This window comes from Vitis riparia, unplaced genomic scaffold (genome assembly GCF_004353265.1).
Source record: "Vitis riparia cultivar Riparia Gloire de Montpellier isolate 1030 unplaced genomic scaffold, EGFV_Vit.rip_1.0 scaffold730_pilon_pilon, whole genome shotgun sequence".
Taxonomy (NCBI): Eukaryota; Viridiplantae; Streptophyta; class Magnoliopsida; order Vitales; family Vitaceae; genus Vitis; species Vitis riparia.
The window spans coordinates 90,668-108,329 of NW_023269755.1; the positions used below are offsets into that span (position 1 = coordinate 90,668).

At 41.9% G+C, this 17,662-nt stretch overlaps 1 protein-coding gene across 1 annotated transcript; it reads left to right on the forward strand.

The window, feature by feature from the left end:
• Positions 1-5,707: 5,707 nt before the first annotated feature.
• LOC117910400 lies at positions 5,708-10,614 on the forward strand. Its single transcript, XM_034824472.1, has 2 exons — positions 5,708-10,390; positions 10,507-10,614. The coding sequence occupies exons 1-2, from the start codon at positions 5,708-5,710 to the stop codon at positions 10,612-10,614; spliced, it is 4,791 nt and encodes a 1,596-aa protein (XP_034680363.1).
• Positions 10,615-17,662: the final 7,048 nt, after the last annotated feature.

Consider the following 17,662-nt stretch of genomic DNA (forward strand, 5'->3'; position numbering starts at 1 on the left):
CCTCTCACTGATACAACTTGCAATGGCTCGTGCCTCTCACATAGCATTTGCCATTCAAGGTGATCATTAGCCTTGGACTTCCCTTCTCAAGCTCGCAAGAGATAACTAATGGATGTCTCCTTAGAGTCCAAAAGCTTACCAAGTGTTGGCAATTCTAGAAAATCCTACCTTCAAGTCACCTCCCAAAAACTCGCAAGAGATAAACTAGTGCATCTCCATGGATGGAGATCACTTGCCTTACCAAGTGTTGGCTCAGGTGAATTAAAGGCGTTTTAAGTTAACTAAAAACATAGAAATCATTAACGGGTCACACTTTCTCTTCATTAATAGCTGAAACAACAAAACTACCGATTCTTGCATTTGGGGCCTTACTTGGCTACCTTAGCTCCAAGGAACTAAAAATCTAGCCACTCATTCTCTAAGGAAACATCCTCAGAGCTGGTTTGGCTAGTAAGAAAAAAATAAATATAATACAATCAAAACGAGAAGGTAAGGCAGAGCAAAAGCTCTGTATTTTACTTCCTTTCAAAAACTATACAAAAGATGTCTCTAAGAGCAAGCTCCCCGACATGCTCTGTAATGGAAATTACAAACAATATATATGAGGCTATTTACCCTTTGTTCTTGCTTAATAACTAAGGAATCCTATGATAGGTGGATTATAAGGAGAGAATGGGGATTTAGACATCAAATATTTGAAGCAAAAAATCTAAAAATGTCAGTCACAAATATTGGAAAGCACTCAGGAGAATTTCGCAGGTGTGCAAGATGGCTGCGAAATTTCGCAACCTGAAGGACACCATTTCGTAGCCCGCGAAATTGGCCTTCAGCTTGGTGTGATCGGCTTCCAATGGCTCTAACTCCTTCATTTCAACTCTGAATTGCACACCGTTTAAAGGATTGGATTTCTAACTTCCTGAGCTTCAATACAACATCTAGTATGCATAAATTGAGCTCCAGAAAGTACTCCAAAAGTGGCTGACAGTTGCTGTCCTCTTGAATGCTTCATGTTAGATTTCTCTCTTTGCTTCCCTTCCTTGCATTCATGATTTGCTTATGGAAAAGGACTTTAAAGCTTCAAGGCTTTGATTCTTCATGTTACTGAGCTTCCCATTGCTTTGCCATGGATTCCAAAGAACTCTCCTCAATCTTGGATTGCTTTGGTGATCAAATTACTAACAAAAACACCAAAACTTACACAATTTGATTAGAATTGATTGCAAAGGTCCTTAATATGTTAATTGAGTTAAAAGGTAATATCTACTACTCAAAAGTGTTTAAAAGAGTTAATTACAAGCTATCAAATAACACTTTTTGAGTAGTAATCACTCCCCCCAACCGACATATTGCTAGTCCCTTAGCAATAAAGGAGAGAAAAAGTAAACTAAAAAGTAATATACTTTACAAGATCATGCTTATTAGTTCAAAAAATTTTAAGTGGCATGATGATCAAACTCTCACATGGAACATTAAAGAAATACAAACTCAAATTTCAACAAGAGTTATCAAATACCTTGCTAATCACAATTCATAAAGAGAAGGCATTATGCAAATTGAAGCTTTAAAATCATTTCCACTTCCAAAGGACCAAACCTTACTCTTCCACAAAAATCTAAGTGTTAGTTGATAGTTTCCGAATATAGTATGCTGAACTAATCTCTCCCCCCAACCTAGTTCTTTTTCAACACTTAGCAAATTGACCAAATTTAATAGGTTAAGAACGCACCCTTTTGTTTCACAATTTTTTTCATGTAGGAGTACAAGGCTTAAGCGTATTCTTTTCTAAATTGTCCATGTAACGGGGGTCCATCGATGACTCCCAACCAATTAAGGTTTAGGACATCAAGCTTTAAGGATCTTTCAACCACTAACTCCTCAGATTTTACCCCGAACTTTTGAGAATGAATTTTTATACCCAAGCACCTACAGTATGTTAAACTCCACCTATTCACCCTTGTAACGAGCATTGAGGTCGGTGACTCCCAACCAATGAAGGCTTAGGGCACCAGGCTTTAAAGATTTTCACCATATACCCTTCAGACCTTGCTCGAGTTTCAAGGCAAGTAAACATTTTTCTCTTTCTTTTCTTTTCTTTTTCAAAGGCTCATTGGCCTTTTATAAGGTGTCCCAACACTATTAAAATAAGGTCAAAGGTGCCAAGTCTAAATTTTCCTAAGTCAAGAGGGAAATAGTTTCTCATCTTATAATCGGAACCTATTGTGCACAGTGTGTGGACAGCTTAAAGTGGAAGAACTGAGGTTGAATTCAATAGAAGTTTTAACAATTCATCAACTTTAGTAAGCATAATACAAACTTTAAGTCAAGTGAAAAACAAAAATTCAATTTCTCCCATTTCAATTTGAAAATTTTTCCTTAATAACCATGGAGAGGAGAATAAAAACTTTAAATTTTTTTTAAAATTAAGCAAAAATCAACTAAATTACCAAAATAACTTAGCATTAATAACAAAAACTTCCTTCCTCAACTCTCCCCCCAACCAAGTTGAACATTGTCCTCAATGTGGCATGAGTGATTGAGATTATAGGGAGGAATTGGTACCTCCTGAATGATATCAATTTCGAGTATTGATTGGAGAAACCACATGTTTCAAAAACAATAAAAGATATGAGTAGAGGAATTAGAATAAAATAATGCTAAGAGTACTAAAAAATTGATAGATTTGTATTACTTTAATTCATGAAAGTACAAGAAGATAACAAGTAATACAATTAATCCTAGTATATATAATATCAAAAGCATGGGATTTCAAAAGCTACTGCAGAAAGGAAAACATAAGGGAAATACAAAAAGGAAGTATATAAAGGAAATTATGAAAATAATCAGATGGTGGCTGGAGGATACTGTGGAGATGATGGATGAGCTGCCTCTGCCTCTCCTGTAGACGGCTCCTCAGGAGGCATGGTCTGATGTACGAAAGGAGGGGTTTGTGATGGCTCTGGTGGGCTAGGAATGGGGTGCTCAGGAGCTGATATAATACCCAGATGATACTGAATCTGCCTCAGGATGGCAGTGTGCTAGGTCTGAGTGGCGATAATCTGCTCCTGATGAGCACTAAGAGCTGTGATCTGCTGAGTGAGGATGCTTTGAGAGGTGGCCAATGCCTGGAAAGTGTGGCATAGGCATCTACACTCAATAATGGATATAGCAATCCTTGGCTCAGATGAAGGAGATGGCTCTGATATGGGTGGAATAACAGGGGGAGTCCGTGGTGTGGCTGAGGAGCAGAGGGTGCAACCTCAGGTATAGGCTCTGGAGAGGCTACTGCAGGGGCAGGTGGAGTGTCAACTAGTATCTCAACTGACTGCGGCTCCTCTGGCTGCTCTGGATGCTCTGGTCTAGCTGGGGCTCCCTGGTTTACACCATAGGCTATCATACACGTCCATTTTTCGAGAGTGAACATTTCTCGACAAATGTGTCTACGCTCAAGTTGAGGCTTTGCTGGGTACCCTAAGTGCTCCAAAATCTGGCATAACAATCTGGGGAAGAGAAGTGGAGTAGCATCCGCTTTGAGCAGCTTCTTCCTGTGGACTTCTCTTCAAAGTATAGAAGAGCGACCATGATGAGATGATGAGGGCCAAAGAAGTATCCCTCAGATATCCTGAATAATGCCTCCAGCAAAACTCCTATCCTCTGCACCCAATGCTGAAGTGGAAAGATGTTATGGTGCAGGAGTGCATCAATGAAGAACATGCTGGGAGAAAACTCCTTCCTCAATAGATAATGGTGCGAGGATGCCCCTCTGGACAAAATGTGGACTATGTCACTCTGTGTAGGATGAGTCCAGACTCGAAAATCCTTTAAACGTGCTAGCTCATAAGGAATACGGAGTGCCTCTGCTATATGTCGGGCTCCCAGAATACCATGGCATCGGTCTATGGTGAAATGGATGACTATAGGATCCTGAACCTGGTGTGTGGTCATGGACTGATAGAAGTCCAATGCTATACGGGGATAGAAAAAATCCCTGGGAGTCAGCAAGCGCTCCATATGGTACCTTTGTAGCAGATGGAAGGAATCCCTGAGCTCTGGCTGAAGTCTGAAAGTGGCTGTGTCAAAACAGAGCTTGAAGTGGAATGGCCTTGCCCTGCAATCCAAATTACCCTCAATTGGTGGTTGAGTAACCATGGGACGTCTGATAACCACCTCAGGAGTCATGCTTGAGGGAATTTGGGACTCTTTGGCTGGTGGCTGAGACGGTTGAGACTTTTTGACAGGTGGTGGAGATGGCCGAGGCTCTGATTTAGGCACTGAAGACGGGTCTGTTAAATCAATTGGCTCTAAGACCTTGGCTTTCTTCTTTGGGGGACCGCTACCTGACTTTTGGGCTCTAGAAGAGCTCGCCCCAACCATGGTAAGTGACCTCCGTGTCTGATAGCGCCTCATAGGAGGACTCATGGGTGCGTCCTCAACCGGAGGCTCGGATGTGGTAGCTTGGACAGGGCTCCCTCTTGGGATTCTCAAGCGAGATGATGGGGACGAGGACTTAGCTCCTCGGGTTCTAGCCATGGTTGTGTCAAAGAAGATGGCCGAAGGTGCACGCGGCTTGGCTCAAGCAGAGGGGTTAGATGGAGAGTTGCTCTAGTTAGGCTCCTCTTGGCACCTATTTGAAGTTCAAATGACCGGTTAGAATAGGAAATATGGAATTTATACCATTTAAAAAGGATGCCAAGGGATGGTTTTTATTTTCGCAGTAGAGGGGCAATTTCGCAGCAGGAGGCGGATTTCGCAGAGGAGGGGCATTTTCGCAACCATTTCGCAGCCCATTTCACAGCTACGAATGAGGGTGCAGAACTGCGAAATGGCACTCGTGTGCCAAGGGGTGGTTTCGCAGCTGTGAAACCACTTGCGAAATGGGGGCTCGGTTGCGAAATTGGGAATTTTTAGGCGTGGAAGATTTCACAACTATTTCACAGCCGCGAAATGAAGGGGGAGAGGGGGGTGGGGGGGGGGGGGTGGGGAGGGGGTCTGCAAAATGGCACTCGTGTGCCAAAGGGGTGTTTCGCAGTTGTGAAAATTTTCGCAGAGGGGGTATGAGGCTATGAAGGAGCGATTTCGCAGCGAGTGCTTGGGGGCTGTGAAATTATTTCGCAGCCAAGGGCCATTTTTGCAGGGGCCCTTTTTAGGCTGCGAAATTTCACAGACCATGGAAATATCTTGCTTTTGAGCTCCTCTTGGTTCTTAGCTACCTTCTTTCAATTTCTGTGCAATTCCTCCTGATTTTGATCATTCAAAAAGATTAAGTTACATATAAATAACACAATTTAAGACAAAAATCAAAATCAAAATAATTAATAAAGCTTATAAATTAATACAATTAAACAAAAAAAATATAGACTTTGGTGAAACCAAGTCCATCTAACCCTTTTCTGATTAGGCTTTCTATGGCTCAAGGAGGTTGATTTCCTCATTTTCTTGCTTGAATGGCTCAATGAATGGCTTGAGACGATGACCATTGACTTTAAAAGTGTTAGTGCTATTGGAATTTAGTAATTCCACCACTCCATTGAGATGCACTTGGTGAATAATGAAAGGGCCTATCCATCTTGACTTGAGCTTCCCCGTTACCTAAACTGTCACCGTCACCATTTCTATCACCATTACCGTCACCGTTACTGTCACCATTATCGTCACTGTTTCCGATACCATTATCTTCATCGATATTATTTTCATTACCGTCACCGTTACCATGACCATTACCATTACTATTACCATCATTGTTACCATGACCGTTTCCATTACAGTTACTGATACCATTACCATCACTGTTACTATTACTATTACTATCATGGTTACCGTTACCATTACTGTTACTATCACTGTAATGGTTACCATTACTGTTACTATTACTGTCACTGTTATAGTTACCATTACTGTCACTATTACGGTTACCGTTACCGTTACTGTTACTATCACCGTTATCGTTACCATTACCGTTATCATTACCGTCACCATAACCATTATCGTCACCTTTACCATCACCATTATTGTGATCGTTGCCATGACCGTGACCTTTACCGTAACTAGTACCATAACCGTCACCATTGTCGTCACTATTAGTGTTTCCATTATCGTCACCGACATCATCACTATTATTGTGACAATTATCATTATGGTTACGGTGACCGTTACAGTGATCGTCACCATAATCGATATCGTCACTGTTACTGATACAGTGACTGTCACCATTACCATTACCGTTATTGTTTCCATCACCGTTACCATTACCATCACCATAATCGTTATCGTCATTGTTACCATCACCCTTACCATCACTGTTACCATCACCTTTATCGTCACCGTTACTATCACCGTCACTGTTACAATTACCATTATTGTCTCCGTCACCGTTACGATTACCGTTACCATAACTATAACCATTAAAGTGACCGTTACTGTGACAGTTACGACTATCATCATTGTTATCGTTATCGTTACCATTACCATTACCGTTACTGTTACTGTCACCATTACCGTGATCATTATCATCTCTGTTATCGTCACCATTACTGTCACCGTTATCATCACTGCTACCAATACTGTTTCCATCACCATCACCGTTACCGTCATCATCATCGTTACCATCACAGTCATCGTTATCGTCAACATTACCGTGACCGTGACCGTGACCGTTACCGTTACCGTTACCTTCACCGTCACTGTTACCGTCATCATGACAATTATCTTCACCCTTACTGTTATCGTCATTGTTACTGTTACTGTCATCATTATCATCAATGTTATCATTAACATCACCGTTACCGTGACTATTGTCATTACCATCACTGTTATCGTTACCGTTATGGTAATCGTGACCATTATCATCAGCATTACCATTTTCGTCACCATTACAGTTACCGTTAAAGTTACCGTCACCGTTACCGTCATCGTTACCTTCATCGTTACTGTTACTATCATCGTTACTGTCACTATTACCTTCAACGTCATCGTTACCGTTTCCGTTACCTTTACCATTATCGTTACCATTACTGTCACCGTTATCAATATCATCACCGTTATCGTTATCATTACCGTTACCGTCCATGATACCGTTATCTTCACCATTTTCGTGACCGTTACCGTCATCGTCATCGTTACTATTACCATCACCGTTACCGTTACCGTCTCTTTTACCATCACTGTTATCGTTACCATTATTGTTTTTGTTATTATAACCATCACCATTACCGTTACTCTAACCGTTACCATTATCGTGATCGTTACTGTAACCATTACCATCACCGTTACCGTTATCGTAACCGTCACAATTACCATTACTCTGTCCGTCATTGTTACCATTGTCGTTGCCATCACCCTAACCATTAACGTCACTGTTACTGTCACGGTTACTGCTATTGTCATCGACACCATCACCGTTACTATTATCTTTACAATAACCGTCACCGTTATTGTTACCGTCACCTTCACCGTTATTGTTACAGTTACTATTACCATTATCGTCACCCTAACCGTTATCGTCACTATAAACGTTACCGTTTCAATTACTATCATTGTTACCGTTAGCGTCACCATTTCTATTATCGTCATCGTGACCATCATCATGATCGTCACTGTTATCATCTTCATTATCGTCACCGTTAACGTCACTGTGACTGTCACCATCACCGTTACCATCACCATTACCGTTACAGTCATCATTATTGTTACTGTCACCGTTACCATTACCATCATCGTTATCATTACCCACACCGTTATAGTTATCATTACCCTTACCATTACTATTACCATCTTCGATACTATTATCATAACCGTTACTTTCACCGTCATCATAATTGTTACCCTAACCATTACTGTCATCGTCATCGTTACCATTACCATCACCATTATCGTCACCATTACCATTACTCTCATCATTACTATGACTGTTACTGATACAGTGACCGTTACCATCACCATTACCGTCATAGTCACCATTTCAGTTATAGTCATCATCACCATTACCGTTATTGTTTCTATTATTATTACCATTACTCTAATCCTTACCGTTATCATGATTGTTATCGTAACTTTTACCATCACTGTTACCATTACTGTCACCATTACCATCATCGTTACCTTGATCGTGACTGTGACCATTACCGTAACAGTCACTATTATCGTCACTATTACAGTTACCGTCACTATAACTGTCACCATCACCGTTACCATTACCATTATCGTGACCATAACCTTTACTGTAATCGTTATCGTAACCGTTACTATAACCGTTATTGTCACCATCACTCTTACCGTCACTGTTACTGTTACCATCTCCATTTCCATCACCTTTACCGTCTCTATTACTGTCACCATAACAATTACCATTATCGTTAATATTATCGTCACCGTTACCGTGACCATTACCATTACTGTTACCATTACCGTTACAGTGACCATAGCCCTTAGCACTACCGTTACTGCTTCTACCACCGTCACCATAGCCGTTACAGTCACCGTCACCGTCACTGTTATTATCACCGTCACTATTACAATTACCATTACTCTGACCGTCATTGTTACCATTACCATTACCATCACCATAACCGTTAATGTCACTATTACTGTCACGGTTACCGTTACCGTCACCAGTACCATCACCGTTACTATTATCGTTATGATAACCATCACCGTCGTTGTTATTGCTACCGTTAGCGTTAGCGTTACCGTCACCATAACCGTTATCGTGACCATTACCGAGACAATTATCGTTACCGTCACTATAAACGTTATCGCTATTGTTACTATCATCGTTATTGGTAGCGTCACCATTTCTATTACCATCATTGTGACCATCACTATTATAATCTCCATTATCATTATCGTCACCGTTAACGTCACTGTGACCGTCACCATCACTGTTAGCATCACCGTTACTATCACCGTTACCATCACCGTTACCATCACCATTACCGTCACTATTACCGTGACCGTGACCGTGATTGTTACCATCATTGTTACCGTCATCATTATCATAACCGTTACCATTACCTTTACCGTTATCATAACCGTTACTATCACTCTTACTGTAACCGTTACCGTTATCATCATCATTACCGTTATAATTACCGACGACATTATCGTCACTGTTATCGTGACTGTTACCGTCACCGTCACTGTTATCATTACAGTTATCATTATCGTTATCGTAGCCATTAGTGTCACTATTACAGTCACCGTTACCATGACCTTCAACATAATCGTCACTGTTACCATCATCATGACCATTATCATCACCCTTTCCGTTGTGGTTACCGTCATCGTCATCGTCGCTGTTATCATCACTATTATCGTTACTATGACTGTTATCGCCACTGTTGCTGTTACCATCACCGTTACTATTACTGTCACCATTACTATTACTGTCACCATTATCATCACTGTTACCATTACCGTTATGGTTATCGTCACCATTACTGTTACTGTTACCATTACCATCACCGTTACCGTTATCGTCACCGTTACGATTATGGTTACTGTCCACGATATCGTTACCATTACCGTTACCATCCCCATCACAGTCACCCTTCCCATTACCGTTACAGTCACGATCACCATCACTGTCACCGTTACCCTTACTATTACTGTTACCATCACCGTAACCATTACTGTCATTGTTTCCGTCACCTTTATCATTCTAGTCACCATTACCACCATTGTCACTGCCACCATTATTTTTATCGTCACCGTTATCGTGATTGTGACAATTACCATTACCATTTTCAGAACCGTCACTATTACCGTGACTGTGATCGTTACCGTGACCATTTCAGTCACTGTTATAGTTATCGTTGCCGTTACCATTACCGTTATTGTTACCATCACTGTTACTGTGATCGTTACCATTACTCTCATCATTACTATAACAGTTACCGATACAGTGACCGTTACCGTCACCATCACCGTCCCAGTTACCGTTACTGTTACCGTCACTGATACCGTTACCGTTGCCGCTACTCTCATCATTACTATGACTGTTATTGATATAGTGACCGTTACCATCACCATTACCGTGACCGTGACCATTACTGTCACTGTTACCGTTATAGTCATCGTCATTGTCACCGTCATATTCACCGTTATTGATACCATTACCGTTATCATGACCGTCACCGTAATCGCCATTACTGTCACCATCACCATCGTCATTACCCTCGCTGTCACCATCACCGTTATCGTCATTGTGATAGTTGCCATTACCGTCACAGTTACCGTCACTATTACCATTACCGTTATCATCACCGTTACCATTACCGTCACCGTTACGGTTATTGTCACCATTATCATTACCATCACCATTACGGTTATCGTCACCATTACCATTACCATCCATCAAAACTCCTCTCCTCTAGACCCAATGCTGAAGTGGAAAGATGTTATGGTGCAGGAGTGCATCAATGAAGAACATGCTGGGAGGAAGCTCCTTCCTCAATAGATAGTGGCGCGAGGATGCCCCTCGAGACAAAGTGTGAACTATGTCGCTCTGTGCAGGATGAGTCCAGAATCGAAAATCCTCTGGACGTGCTGGCTCATAAGGAATATGGAGTGCCTCTGCTATATGTCGGGCTCCCAGAATACCATGGCATCCATCTATGGTAAAATGGATGACTGTAGGATCCCGGACCTGGTTTGTGGTCATGGATTGATAAAAGTCTAATGCCACGCGGGGATAGAAAAAATCCCTGGGGGTCAGCAAGTGCTCCATATGGTACCTCTGTAGCAAATGGAAAGAATTCCTGAGCTCGGGCTGAAGTCTGAAAGTGGCTGTGTCAAAATAGAGCTCGGAGTGGAATGGCCTTGCCCTGCAATTGATTACTGCTCAAAAAGTGCTATTTGATAGCTTGTAATTAACTCTTTTAAATATTCTTGAGTAGTAGTTATTACCTTTTAACCCAATTGGCATGTTAAGGACCTTTGCAATCATTTCTAATCAAATTGTGTAAGTTTTGGTGTTTTTGTTAGTAATTTGATCACCAAAGCAATCCGAGATTGAGGAGAGTTCTTTGGAATCCATGGCAAAGCAATGGAAAGCTCAGAAACATGAAGAACCAAAGCTTTGAAGCTTTAAAGTTCTTTGCCATAAGCAAATCCGGAATGCAAGGAGGGAAAGCAAAGAGAGAAATCCACCATGAAGCATTCTAGAGGACAGCCACTGTCAGCCACTTTTGGAGTACTTCCTAGAGCCTAAATTATGCATACTATATGTCGTTTCAAAGCTCGGGAAGTCAGCAATCCAACGCTTCAAACGGTACGCGATTCAGAGCTGAAATGAAGGAGTTACAGCCATTGGAAGCCGATCACACCAAGCTGAAGGCCAATTTTACAAGGTTGTGAAATCAGCCTTTGGATGCGAAATCACAAGAGGATGGCTGCGAAATGGTGTCCTTCATGCTGCAAAATTTCGCAGCCCTCTTGCACGGCTGTGAAATTCTCCTGAAGCTTCCCGATATTTGCGACCGACATTTTGAGATTTTTTGCTTTAGATATTTGATGTCTAAATCCCCAAACTCTCCTTATAATCCACCTATCATAGGATTCCTTAGTCTTTAAGCAAGAACAAAGGGTAAATAACCCCATATATATTGTTCGTAAATTACCATTACAAGAAGAACGAGAAGCTTGTTCTTAGACAACTTTGTATAGTTTTGCAAGGAAGTAAAATACAGAGCCTTTGCTCTGTCTTACCCTCTCGTTTTGATTGTATATATTTATTTAATTTTTCTTACTAGCCAAACAAGCTCTGAGGATGTTTCCTCAGAGAATGAGTGGCTAGGCTTTTAGTTCCTTGGAGCTAAGGTTGCCGGGTAAGGCCTCAAATGCAAGAATTGGTAGTTTTGTTGTTTTAGCCATTAATGAAGAGAAAGTGTAACCCATTAATGATTTCTATGTTTTTAGTTAACTTAAAACACCTTCAATTCACCTGAGCCAACACTTGGTAAGGCAAGTGATCTCTGTCCATGGAGATGTACTAGTTTATCTCTTGCGAGCTTTTGGGAGGTGACTTGAAGGTGGGATTTTCTAGAATTGCCAACACTTGGTAAGCTTTTAGACTCTAAGAAGACATCCATTAGTTATCTCTTGCGAGCTTGAGAAGGGAAGTCCAAGGTTAATGATCACCTTGAATGGAAAATGCTAGGTGAGAGACACGAGCCATTGCAAGTTGCATCAGTGAGAGGGAATTAGTGCTGAAATCCATTAAAGGGAAGCATCTGTACAACACCGGTTAGAGAATTAACTATATGTTAATTCTCTAATGCGAGAAAAAGAACCAAGTGACCGGAGCTCTGTTTTTGCATGAGGAGCCTCCCCTGTGAACCTAAAACTCCAAGGAATGTTTTTCTTTATAAGTAATTTCCATTACTTTCTTTTTAGTTAGCTTGAAACAAAACCTTTTTCAACCAAAGTTTATGTTTTTTTTTCTTAAGCTAACCTTGAAATGAAAAAGCACCAATTTAACTTTGAATTGGTATCAGTTGTAAGTTGAAAACCCTTCCCAGTGAAAGATCCTAGAGCCACTATGCTACATTAGCTAAAGTTATCCTAATGCATGGTGATATAGGTTATAAATTTTGCTGATTACTCCCTTCTGAGGACCATAATCAAGGGATACCATCTGGACACGAATCAGCTGAGACTTTTTGACAGGCGGTGGAGATGGCATAGGCTCTGATTCAGGCTCTGAAGACTGGTCTATTAAATCAATTGGCTCAGAGACCTTGGCTTTCTTCTTTGGAGGACCGCTACCTGACTTTTGGCCTTTGGAATAGCTCGCACCGGCCATGGTAAGTGACCTTCGTGTCTGATAGCGCCTCACAAGGTGACTCATAGGTGCGTCCTCAACCGAATGTGGGACGACCGGTGGCCGCGGAGGCTCGGGTGTGGCAGCTTGGACACGGCTTTCTCTTGGGATTCTCAGACGAGATGATGGGGACAAGGACTTAGCTCCTCGGGTTCTAGCCATGGCTGGTCAGAGAAGTGGTCGGAGGTGCGCGTGACTTGGCTTAGGCGGAGAGGTTAGATGGGAGGGTGCCTGGCTTGGCTCCTATTTGGTACCTTTTCGAAGTTCAAATGACTGGTTAGAATATGAAATATGGAATTTATACCGTTTAAAAGGGATGCTAAGGGACACTTTTCATTTTCGCAGGAGATGGCCATTTTCGCAGAGAGGGTCATTTTTGGAACCATTTCGCAGCCCATTTCGTAGCTGTGAAATGAGGGTACGGAGCTGCGAAATGGCACTCATGTGCCAAGGGGTGGTTTCGCAGTTGCGAAACCACCTACGAAATGGGGTCTCGGCTGTGAAAATGAGGATTTTTAGGCGTGGAGAATTCCGAAAAGGACAAAGAGTCTTACTCTATGACTCAAGGCTCCATATCTTTCTTGGGAAGCTGAAGTCAAGGTGGATAAGCCCTTTCATTATTTACCAAGTGCATCTCAATGGAGTGGTGGAATTACTGAATTCCAACAGCACTGACACCTTTAAAGTCAATGGCCATCGTCTCAAACCATTCATTGAGCCATTCACGCAAGATAAGGAGGAAATCAACCTCCTTGAGCCATAGAAATCCTAATCAGAAAAGGGTTAGATGGACTTGGTCTCACCAAAGTCCATATTTTTTGTTTAATTTTGCTAGTTTAAGAGCTTTATTAATTGTTTTGATTTTAATTTTGATCTTAATTTATGTTATTTTTATGTAACTTAAACTTTTTGAATGATCTAATTTAGGAGGAATTACAAAAGAGGTGAAGGAAGGTCTCAAGGAGCCAAAAGGAGCTCAGAAGCAAGAAATTTCAGTGGCCTGCGAAATTTTGCAGCCCAAAATAGCCCCCTGCAAAAACGGCCATCTTCTGCGAAATAATTTCGCAGCCACAAGGTGCCCGCTGCGAAATCAAGGGTTCGTTGTGAAATGGGCCCTCCGCTGCGAAACCATTTCGCAGCCCCATAACCACCTTTTACGAAACCCACCTTTGGCACACGAGTGCCATTTCGTAGCCCATACCCTCATTTCGCAGCTGTGAAATCCTCTACGAAACCACCAATGCCCTCAAAAGCTCATTTTCGCAGCCCAAGCTTGATTTCGTAGTTGCGAAACCCCCTGCGAAACCCACCTTTGGCACACGAGTGCCATTTCGCAGCCCCATCCCCTCATTTCACAGCTGCGAAATGGGCTGCGAAAACGACCATTGGCTGCAAAAATGGGACTTTGCTGCGAAATGCCCCCTTCTCTGAGAAAAATTCCAAATGTCACTTGGCTTCTAATTTAACTCTTTAAATTCCAATTTTACATTTTAAACCGGTCATTTGCCTTGCGAAAACCTCCCTTTGGTGCGAAATAGAAGCCAAGCCAGAGCACCATTTCCAGAGGACCTCCATCTGAGCCCAAGCTGCGTGCGCACCTCTGGCCACCCTCTCTGAGTCAGCCATGGCAAAAACCCGAGGAGCTAAGACCTCATCTCCTTTAGGCCGCCCGAAAGCACCAAGAGAGGCCCCTGTGCAAGGCTCCATGACTGAGCCTTCATAGCCATTGGGCGTCCCACCTTCAGTAAAGGACGCACCTCTGAGTTCTCCTTTGAGGCGGTATGAGACGAGGAGGCCACCCACCACACCCGGGGCAAGCTCCTCTCATGCCAAAAAGTCAAGTAGTCGTCCTCCTAAGAAGAAAGCAAGGGTATCAGCCCCACTTGAGCCATCAGAGCCTCAACCGCCTACCACAGAGTCTCAGATTCCCTCTAGGTTGACTTCTGAGGTGGTTATCAGGCGACCCATGGTCACTCAGCCACCCATTGAGGGTAATTTGGATTATCGGGCTAGGCCATTCCACTCTAAGCTTTGCTTTGACTGAGCTACCTTCAGGCTTCAGCCAGAGATCAAAGATTGCTTCCATCTACTCCAGAGGTACCATATGGAGCACTTGATGACTCCCAGGGATTTCTTCTATCCCCGTGTAGCATTAGACTTTTATCAGTCTATGACTACACATCACGTCCAGGATCCTACTGTCATCCACTTCACTATTGACAGACGTCATGGTATCCTAGGAGCCAGACATATAGCAGAGGCCCTGCGCATTCCCTACGAGCCAGCATGTCTAGAGGATTATCGAGTCTAGGCTCATCCTTCCCAGAGTGACATGGTTTATATACTGTCCAAAGGGGCATCTACACGCCCGTATCTGTTGAGAAAAGAGCTTCCCCCCAGCATGTTCTTTATAGATGCACTCCTGCGCTATAACATCTATCCACTTCAGCATATGGTGCAGAGGAGAAGAACTTTGCTAGAGTCATTGTTCAGGATATCTGAGGAATTTTTCTTTTGGCCCTCATCATCTCATTATGGCCGCCCTTCTGTACTTTGAAGAGAAGGTCCATAGGAAGAAGATGCTGAGAGCGGATGCCATTCCACTTCTATTCCTGAGATTGCTATGTCAGATTTTGGAGCACTTGGGATATCCATTTGAGCCTCAGCTTGAGCGTAGATGCATTTGTCGAGAGATATTCACTCTTGACAAATGGACAAGTATGACAGCTTATGATGTAGAGCTAGGAGCCCCAACTAGACCAGAGCATCCAGAGATTCCACATCCAGAGCATCTAGAGATTCCACAACCAGAGCATTCAGAGGAGCCACAGCCGATTGAAATACCAACTGACATGAGAGCACCTGCCCCTGTAGTGCCCTCTACAGGACCTATGCCTGAGGTTGCACTTTCTACTCCTCCTGCCGCACCAGGGACTCCGCCTGTTATACCATCTACATCAGAGCCTCCTCCTCTATCTGAGTCTAGGATTGCCATATCCATTTCTGAGTTCAGAGGCCTATGTTACACTTTACAAACATTGACTACCACCCAGAGCATCCTGACTCAGCAGATGACAGCTCTACGTGCCCATCAGGAGTAGATTATTGCCACCTAGACCTAGCATACTGCCATCCTTAGGCAGATACAACAACACCTGGGTATTCTACCGTCTCTTGAGCACGTTATTCCTATCCCATCAGAGCATACAGATCCATCACAGGGCCCTCCTCTAGCAGAGTAGACTATGCCCCCTGAGGAGCCGACTATAGGAGAGATAGAGCCATCCTTCACGAGCATTCCGACCTCTACAACCAAGCCATCATCTCTACATGATCCTCCCACCACTATCTAATCATTTGCATAGTTTCTTTTCTGTATTTCTTTACTAGTGTAGAACTTATAATCCCATGTTTTTTATGTTTTACAAATTGGGATTGGTTGTATTACTTGTTTTGCTCTATAGTGTACTTTCTTGAAGTAACACAAATCTATCATTTTTTTACAATTCTTGGCATAATTTTATTTTAATTCCTTTGCTCATATCTTTTATTGTTTTTGAAACATGTGGTTTTTCCTATTCTACTCGAAATCCATGTCACTTAGGAGGTACCACTTCCTCCTTATAATTTCAATTGCTCTTGCCACATTGAGGACATGTTTAGCTTGGTTGGGGGGAAGAGAGTTGAGGAAGGAAGTTTTGTTATTAATGCTAAGTTATTTTGGTAATTTAGTTGATTTTTGCTTAATTTTTTAAGTTTTTATTCCACTCTCCAAGGTTATTAACGAAAAATTCTCAAAATAAAATGAGAGAAATTGAATTTTTGTTTTTCACTTGACTTAGAGTTTGTATTATGCTTACTAAAGTCATGAATTGTTGAAACTTCTATTGAATTCAACCTTAGTTCTTCCACTTTAAGCTATTCACACACTGTGCATAATAGGTTTCGATTATAAGATGAAAAACTATTCCACCCCCTGAACTTAGGAAAATTTAGACTTGGTACCTTTAACCTCATTTAATAGTGTTGGGACACCTTATAAAAGGCCAATGAGCCTTTGAAAAAAAAAGAAAGAAGAAAAATATTTGTTTGCCTTAAAACCCAAGCAAGGTCTGAGGGGTATATGGTGAAAATCTTTAAAACCTGGTGCCCAAAGCCTTCATTGGTTGGGAGTCACCGACCTCAATGCTCGTTACGAGGGTGAATAGGTGGAGTTTAACATACCGTAGGTGCTTGGGTATTAAAATTCCATTATCAAAAGTCCGGGGTAAAATCCGAGGAGTTAGTGGTTGAAAGATCCTTAAAGCTTGATGCCCTAAACCTTAATTGGTTGGGAGTCATCGATGGACCCCTGTTACATGGACAATTTAAAAAACAATACCTTTAGCTTTGTACTCCTACAAGAAAAAAAAAAGAGTGTGAAATAAACGAGGTGCGTTCTTAGCCTATTAAATTTTGTCAGTTTGCTAAGTGTTGAAAAAGAACTAGGTTGGGGGGAGAGATTAATTCAGCATACTATATTCGGAAGCTATCAAGTAACACTTAGATTTTTGTGGAAGAGTAAGGTTTGGTCCTTTGGAAGTGGAAACGATTTTAAAGCTTCAATTTGCATAATGCCTTCTCTTTATGAATTGTGATTAGGCAAAGTATTTGATAGCTCTTGTTGAAGTTTGAGTTTTATTTCTTTAATGTTCCATGTGAGAATTTGATCATCATGCCACTTCAATTTTTTTGAAGTGATTAGCATGATTTTGTAAATTATATTATTATTTATTTTTCTTTTTCTCTCCTTCATTGCTAAGGGACTAGCAATATGTCAGTTGGGGGGGAGTGATTATCACTCAAAAA

Coding starts and splice junctions, on each gene's coding strand:
- LOC117910400 (XM_034824472.1), top strand. CDS start 5,708: ATGACCATTACCATTACTATTACCATCATTGTTACCATGACCGTTTCC. Junction 10,391..10,506: donor CAATGCTGAAGTGGAAAGAT/GTTATGGTGCAG, acceptor CGCTCTGTGCAG/GATGAGTCCAGAATCGAAAA.